Source organism: Aplysia californica, unplaced genomic scaffold, assembly GCF_000002075.1.
Source record: "Aplysia californica isolate F4 #8 unplaced genomic scaffold, AplCal3.0 scaffold00323, whole genome shotgun sequence".
Lineage (NCBI taxonomy): Eukaryota > Metazoa > Mollusca > Gastropoda > Aplysiida > Aplysiidae > Aplysia > Aplysia californica.
Genome location: NW_004797593.1, coordinates 10,362 through 18,485, shown reverse-complemented (window position 1 = coordinate 18,485; position 8,124 = coordinate 10,362). Strand labels below are relative to the sequence as shown.

Here is an 8,124-nt window from a genome sequence, read left to right as displayed (position 1 = left end):
GGTAGCGGGAGGGCGGGTTAGTGACCTCTGGGTGACCGGCCCGCCGTGACCCGGTCACTCCATCGCCGATCCAACTAAAAGAGCGCTGTCTGTACGCCGTGAGTAGAATTGTAAATGGGCTGATTTATCAGTGTCAGGCTTATAACCGTGCCGGAACAACATATGGGGAACTACTGCTTTTTCTTTCCTCATCCATACTATCGTCATTTTCCTCTACTTCTTTTGTATATTTGTCACTCTCTTGTGACCTGCTATTTCCAGGGTGCCATATATGATAGTCGAAGCAGATCTTGTGCTGTTGAAGCTAGATATGTGAGCAGAGTAAGTCTGATTCCTCGTAAGGACTTCTCTGTTTACATCCACCCCTTGGAGCTTATATGACCGTATATATATGTAGTTACGAGCGCCATAAAAACTCTACTAAAAAAATCAACCCAAAAACTCCACAATAAATCCATCAACAGCATTCTCGGCGACAAACAAAGGAAACAAAATCTAGCTACTTACTCCGTAGATTGGACCGGAGGGCCCATTTTCTTTTTTGGAGGCATTTTGCTTCGGATTTCTAGTTCCCTTTACGTCGTGTTGTCTTTTCACACAACCTAGAAAACCAAGAAATTAAAACCATATATGAGAAAAATACAAAAATTATAAAGAGATTGTAGAGCTAAAATTATCTCCTGGAGTCTAGGACTAGATCTATATTATATCTTCCCAGAGTAGCTTGCCTACTTAAAAAGCTTCGATTCTGAACCCCTGCACATATATATTCACAAGTGTAATAATAATTATTATATTTTAATAAACAGTCCCCAAAAAATCTAAAACTAAAGTGAAGGGCGGGGCAGTGGTCTCCTTATCTGAATATATGCATGGTGTATCCCTCAAAATACTGAACTTTGAATGGAAAAGTCTGTAGATCTAAATTCGCCCCATCAACAGTTGAAGTATGCGGGGTCCTCATATCATACTTTTCCTGCAATAGCTAGAGATTAGATCTACATAGGGCGTACGCTCTTCGACTACGCACACGGCATCTGACGGTCAGCACGCAGAGAAAGGCGAACAACACTAAGACTTAAGACTTCTACATAACTAGATCTAGAATCGAGATCTAGAATCTAGATTCTAGATATCTTATGCCAGCGCATCTAGATCTAGAATCTAGATAGATTCTAACTCAGACTCAAAGTAGTCCTATATAAATGGAGGAACTTGAATTGTTTCCGAAAGGATGGAGAATTAGTGCGCAACATCTTCCTCCTTAGTCTTTAAGAGCAATCAAAACCAAAATCTGACCTTTTTATGGACACACGGCATTGCTTCGTTCACACACTCGGTGGGGGTTTCCAGTGTCACAGGCTCACAGACCAAGCCTACCAGAATCGATAACAATATTGTTTACATCGTTGTCGGGGCACACAAGGACAAACCGGAAATAGACTTCAGGGAGGTAACTCTCATATCCTGACAAAACTGACTGCTAGCTGGAAAAACACAGCGGCGTTGAATGAAAGAAATCTATTCTAAATTCTAATCTAAAGTCTTGATCTAGATTAGATCTAGATCTAGATCTAGATCAAGATCTAAATCTAGAATCTAGATTCTAGATTTTGATTTCTATCTTCAGGTCTCAGAGTTCCTCTTCTGTTTGAGAGTCGCCAGATCTTTGTTGGAGTGTGCTGTTTCATGTTTCCAGGGGTTATTTACATGGGGTTATTTTCACACTTTTTCAATTTCAAACTGAAAAGGTGAGTTGGCTGCAAGGAGCTTAGAACTTTTAATCTCCTTGGTTGGCTGGGACAGGCATAAAAATCATTTAATCGAAAAGTACACACCCGTGAGTTGGATCTAAATTGTAGTGATGATGAAAATCTGTCAACTTTTTAATGTCTTAAGATCTAAACTAAACCTAGATCTAGTCCAGTGCCCCTTTGGCTTGATCGGTTTGGTTTGGTTTAGTGGGTGGGGCTAGCCAGATTGAGAGCGAAAAGTGACCATTGTGGCACAAACCGAACGAAGCCGACGCACCAATGGTGACCCCAAAAAACAAACGCTTTTGTTTTCAAGGCTGCGAGTCAGGCGATCTGTTTGCATTTGAGGTCCGATCCCCCAACAGGCACTGGATTTTATTAGTGATCTGGCTGTAAATACCCTGTTAAATTTCTTTCTGTTTCTCGACCCACTTTAATTTAGGCTAAAATCAAAGAAACCATGTCGAAACCATAGTTTGCTATGACCTATCATTATAAAGTCTTTATGAACAGGCTTTTAGATTCTGGGTACTTCCTAAAGTCTCTTTCCTCGCTCTCGGGCTTTTTCAGTTCATCTCCCTGCGCACGCTGAGCTAGATCTAGCAACTCTGCGCAATTCCTTGGAAATGCAGTATTTCGGCATGTTTTTAAAAAGAGGATAATTTGTAAGAGTTTTACAGCACTTGCAACACAATAAGGTCATATAAGGGCGGAAGATTAGAAGTGTTACAAGAGAGTAAACACAAAAATGGAGGAGAGAAAAAGATGATAGATGTTTGATAGGAAAGGAGCAAACCACACCAGAGCACCTGCCAACCACTCACATTTATAAAGAGGATTGTGAAGTCAATTTTTATGCTACTGGTATAAATTGGGTATCACTGAAAAGGGAATTGAATGGAGAATGTTAGTCCTCAACTTGAATGTATAGAATGCAATTTTATGCAGACTAGTTGAAAGAAAGACTGTGTGTATAAGTATAGAGACAGGCTAAAGATTGTCAGCTGACTGAAATGTTTAGCTGCGGTAGTGCGTTGAAATCACGATTGTAATAGCGTTGTTTCTTGAAGTTGTTTCTTCCTCTATTGTCAAAGGTAGATTACCCAATTACTGAGAAATGACTAAACTTTATTATTGGGAGTTGCATCCCTTAGTGCACCTTCATACTTTCATTGAATCCAATTGCAGTCAATTTTACTGAACACCTACGTGCGTTCCGCAAAGAAAAGTTGGACAGCCGGTGCACGCTGGCGTGCGTTCCGCAACGAATGGTGAGGCAGATTGACGCACGTATACATGCATTGCGCAAGGAAAGTGTTAAGGGTGTGGGTCCCGTCTGTTTAGGCTTGGCATCATCCACACAGAGCACTGGGTATCGATACTGACTTCAATATTTCGGAATGGAAGTTTTATCCCAACGAGAGGAATTTTATTTGACCGTAATTTGAAGTTTTGCAATTAGGTTTGATATCTCTCCCATATGTCGGCACGCGCATAAAAAAATAATTGTTTAGGACCAGAAGTAATCATCGGCGGAGTCGGAAGCCAGAACCCACACTCCATAGTTATTGTTAAACAGGACCCACATCCTTAAGTAGTACCAGATACTGTTGGTCATTAATATTTTAGACTCGTAACTAAAAATCTGAGTTGGGTGAATAGAGCGATTTGATTTTGTCTTGTTTTATCCGCAGTGAGACAAAAGTGAACAAACTGTAGACCTCGTATAATTTTGATAATATCCATCCGGAACTTGTGTCTGTCAAAAACGTCACTTAAAATAGTAGCACTTGAAGAAGGCCGCTTGTTGGCCCGATCACTGATACATCAGAGGTAATTTCTTTGTGTTAATTATATTCCTTGAACAGTAGCAGATGGTTATTTTTCAGACATATTGGAGTTTTATACAAACCTGTATTTTAAAGAAATGTTTAATAAACGGTGACATTAAAAAAAGTAAAATTATTAAATGTATAATTTGTAAACCTCCCATCCCCTGTTGGTCCTCTGGTTTACTGGCCACAAAAGCGTCTTTTTTAACTGTCTAGCTGGTTCTGAAAACTACAGGCGTATCAGTATGTGCTTTGGTAGAAACAAACTAACAGGACTCTCATGGATGTGACAGAATTGTAGCTGGAAATTAATTAAGGGATCAAATAGCAAGGTTAGTTAGGATGAAATTGTTAACTGGATGTATAGTATGTGTGATTTTTTTTTTTTTTCCAGGCTTCACAACTGAATGCTATTTGTCACGAACTGACAGATATGGATCTGGAAAACATTATGAGCTTAGAAGATGATGATGACGATGACATTGAGGAGTTTACTGAAGAGGAAAAAGCTAGTGAGTTTGCTGGTTAGATATTGTGTTAGTGAACATAAGGGGGCTCACTTGTAATTGTAAGTTTTGTAACATTTCTTTTCTAAACAAATAAATAAAGGTTTTGAAATTTCCTTGTGGGAGAAGGAAAAATGTATGCAAAATATATATATGTGGCACAGCTTTTCAGAATTAGGAAGACTGTTACGTCATAAACTTGATAAACTTTGTCATTTTTTGTATGAGCATTTTTTGTTGTCTGAAAGAATGTTGCAGTCAGAATGTGCGCACATGATGAATTTGTACGGTGTTAGTATGAATGCATTTTATTTCCTATGTGTATATATGAATTGTTTCTCATTCTAGATAGGCTACCACAGAGGGTTTTTACTTTTTAACCTTTACTCTGTTGTTTCTGCCTTTGGTATAGATTAATTTTTCTGTAGAGCAGTAAAACATCTGTTGTTGTGCCTCAATGCCTCCCCCCTCCCCTGGATTGGTGTCACTGACTGAAGTGTCTTTAGGCCTTTCCCAAAGGGCGGATATTAACATTTTCTTATGCACAGTAGAATTGTAAATGGGCTGATTTATCAATGTCATGCTCATAACTGTGCCGGAACAACCTAGGGGGAACTGCTGCTTTTTCTATCCTCATCCTTACTATCGTCATTTCCCTCTTCTTCTTTTGCATGTTTATCACTCTCTTGTGAACTGCTATTTCCGGGGTGCCTTATAGTCGAAGCAGACTTTGTGCTGTGGAGGCTAGAGACTCCGAGAGGTGAGCAGAGTAAGCCTAATTCCCCGTTTGAATTTTTGTGTTGACATCCACCTTTTGGCGCTCGTATGACCTTATGCCGTAAAACTTTAATAAAACAAAACAACAAACAGCTTCTCAAATGCACTCCATCTTTTTCCTCCAGATGATCCGTCCAAACGCATTTTGTGGGGGGCAGAGAACAATCTGTTGGACATAGTTCAGGATGTGCTGAGCTCCGATCCCTCCCTAGTTTCTTCCTGTGATGCCGACCTGTACACACCTTTACACAGAGCTTCCTACAACAATCACCCAGAGATGGCGAAGGTAGGACTCTTATGTAGCTGAGTAAAACCTGGAAACTTTTGTGAGACGTGGTGGTGAAGTCAGGGGCTCGTCAAAATAACAAAATGGAAGAAACCAGCAGTTTCTCACTGTTAGCAAAGCAATTTTATCTATTTTTTATCTCGGGGTCATTATCTTTTAGATAAATTTTGAAACACATTTCTGTGTGAATTTTTATGTAAATCGTTGATCAAAGGCACGGAAAATGTAAATTTTCAGTTTCCAAGGACACTCAAGCTCTGGAAGTCACCAAAGGCCATTTTCTCGCTAGTTTTACCTCTGACACCAGGTGACCCCCCACCTCATTTAATAGCAAAAATCTCAACTTCTTTTTAAGATACAGGGGTATTTTTTAAATTGAAAGAAAGACAAATGAACAAGTTTTAAGATGGTGCCAATTACTCTACTTGCCCAAAAATTGACGAGCGCCTGATTCCACTGTGTTGTGACACATAGAGTACTATAGTAAAACCCCGTTATAACCCCCCCCCGCCCCTCCCCCAACCCCTTCCTCCCCTTTTTACTGCCAGGTTTTGCCAATGCATACACACTACACACCACTCTACAAGCTTATGATTATGAGGAAACCTGAAGTCCATATCGTCAGCTTTTAAGTGAGGGGAGATAATTCATTGTATTAGTGTACTCCGTCTAGTCGTGGCAGAATTATTTCCCTTGAACCAGGGCACTGTGCAGAGAGTAGCATTTTATTTTTTCAAAGCTTGTTGCACCGTCAGCCCCGCTCTATGGCCAGCGTTACGTTCATCACAAGCTGGGCGCTATGACGAGGTTTTACCGTAAACAGTGGCAGTGGTCAGCAGTGCCTTCCCAGAACGTTAATTTGGAACCGAAAGAAAAAAATAATCCATAATCTTTTTATCCTCTATTTGAGCAAACTTTCTACATGTAAACTGAAAACCTGGCTGAATCGAAGAAAACGTAGCGGATCCACAGATGTCCTTAAGTGGACTCCACTGTATATATATCAATAATATCATTGTTTCCTGTTTCTCACTTTTATTTTCTTTCTGTCTTTAAGTTGATGAAGAGAGCATTAGATTAGACTAAACAATACAATCTCTATCGTTGTTTCCTGTTTCTCTCTCTTTATTTTCTTTCTGTCATTAAAATTGATGAAGAGGAAGAGAGCAATAGACTAATTAATATAATCTCTATCATTATTTCCTGTTTTTTCCTGTTTTCTGTCCTTAAGTTGATGAAAAAAGCATTAGACTAATTAATGCAATATCTATCATTATCTCCTGGTTCCCTCCTTTTCTCTGTCATTAATTCATTCAATGCTGAGTGCTCCAGCAGTGAACTCCCCTCCATATTCTCGTCTGTAGTACATATGTAGCACTGAATGAGTTTGAGTTGATGAAGAGAGCAATAAACTAAATAAAACAATCTCTATCATTGTTTCCTGCTTCTCTCTTTTTTTTCCGTCAGTTACTTGATGGAGAGAGCTTTAGACTCATTAATACAACCTCAGCCTTTTGTTCCACAGCTGCTCATTGGCCACGGGGCAGACATATCAGCGCGGACGGCTGACGGCTGGCAACCATTACACAGCGCTGCTCGCTGGAACTCTTTTCACACCGCTCAGGTCCTTCTGGGCAGTGGGGCCGACATCAACGCACAGACGCACGGCGGCCTCACACCGCTCCACGTGGCCGCCTCCGAGCCTCAGAACGGGGAGATGTTGGAGCTGTTGCTGAGATCTCCCTTTGTGGATGTGTCGATCGTGTCTCGCGCCGGCGAGACGGCCCGGCAGCTGTGCGAGAGACACAGCCCGCACTATAAACTCTTCGATATGCTGGACGATTCTGTGTGTAGGCTGAAGCCAGCTCACTCATGATTCTGTATGCCTTTCCTGTTCTACCGGCCCATTGCCATCTGTGGAAAAGTGCAGTGCCAGTTTTCAGCCTGGAGAGAGTTAAGCCCCCTCCCTCCCCCGCCAGGGCGGTGCCACTGACTGAAGTTGTCTTTAGGCCGTTCCCAAAGGGAGTATATTAACATGTTCTTAAGCACAGTAGAATTGTAAATGGGCTGATTTATCATTGTCATTCTCATACTGTGCATAGGGGGAACTGCTGCTTTTTTTTTCCTCATCCTTACTATCGTCATTTTTCCTCTACCTCATTTGTATGTTTGTCACTCTCTTGTGACCCGCTATCACTGGGGTGCCTTGATAGTCAAAGCAGACTTTGTGCTTTTGAGGCTAGAGAGGTCAACAGAGTAAGCCTGATTCCCTGTTTGGACTTCTCTGTTGACATCCACCCCTTAACGCGCATTTGACCTTATGCTGTTGCGAGCACCGTAAAAACCTTACTAAACCTAAAACTAAAGAGAAAGTCAGCCAGGTGCTCCATGTGATTGTTTCTCTGAAGGAAGTTCTTCCGTGGAAGTCTTGGCTTTGATAAAAGTTGGTTGGTCACTGACATGAAGCTGCAGCCTAGTTTTCATTTCTAATGAGGTCTAGTGTGTTAGAGTTGACGTCTGCAGTGAGAGTTTGCTTTGACTGGCACTCAGAGCATAAAAATGTGAACACCGAGAGGCTGCTCAATGTACTGAAGGTCGAACAAATTTGCCTCGACTGCAGGTGAAGAATGTGAATAGGAAAGGGTCAGGCGAAGACTACGTATTATGAGATGATGGTTTGCTCATTTATTTTTTTTCTCTTGACAGACACACTTTGACTTGGACTGGCAAAAGAATGCTGAAGATAAGATAAGATACGATAAGATAAGATAAGATAAGATAAGACAATACTTTATTATCCCAGAGGGAAATTTTTCTTGGCTGTACAGGACTATAAAACACATGCAGGTATATATATACAAAGTTTATATTACTCTCACTAAAATTCAATATGAAAAGAAAGGTAAAGCTGACTCTTTGCCTATTTATTTTTCGAGGCACCTCTGACAGAGCACTTGCGGTAAATGCGT

General features: G+C 40.8%; 2 protein-coding genes across 3 annotated transcripts in view; one reads left to right on the top strand and one right to left on the bottom strand.

Moving 5' to 3' along the window:
- The window catches only part of LOC106012302, a 13,613-nt gene extending 12,237 nt beyond the window's left edge, over positions 1 to 1,376 (bottom strand). The window contains exons 1-2 of the mRNA XM_013084868.2: positions 1,300 to 1,376; positions 508 to 602 (exon numbers count right to left, since the gene is read on the bottom strand). Of these exons, the coding sequence (XP_012940322.1) occupies positions 508 to 551 (44 nt within the window). The 5' untranslated portion in view covers positions 552 to 602; positions 1,300 to 1,376. The remainder of the gene's footprint in view (positions 1 to 507; positions 603 to 1,299) is intronic.
- Positions 1,377 to 1,479: 103 nt separating this feature from the next.
- LOC101861745 (ankyrin repeat domain-containing protein 49) lies at positions 1,480 to 7,188 on the top strand. Of its 2 annotated transcripts, XM_005102372.3 has the most exons (5): positions 1,480 to 1,751; positions 2,943 to 3,025; positions 3,981 to 4,098; positions 4,995 to 5,155; positions 6,681 to 7,188. In XM_005102372.3, the coding sequence occupies exons 2-5, from the start codon at positions 3,023 to 3,025 to the stop codon at positions 7,029 to 7,031; spliced, it is 633 nt and encodes a 210-aa protein (XP_005102429.1). In that variant the 5' UTR covers positions 1,480 to 1,751; positions 2,943 to 3,022; the 3' UTR covers positions 7,032 to 7,188. The 2 variants fall into 2 exon arrangements, with proteins under 2 accessions (XP_005102429.1, XP_035826702.1); XM_035970809.1 differs by lacking the exon at positions 2,943 to 3,025 and having other exon boundaries at positions 1,482 to 1,751.
- The last annotated feature ends 936 nt before the right edge of the window (positions 7,189 to 8,124 follow it).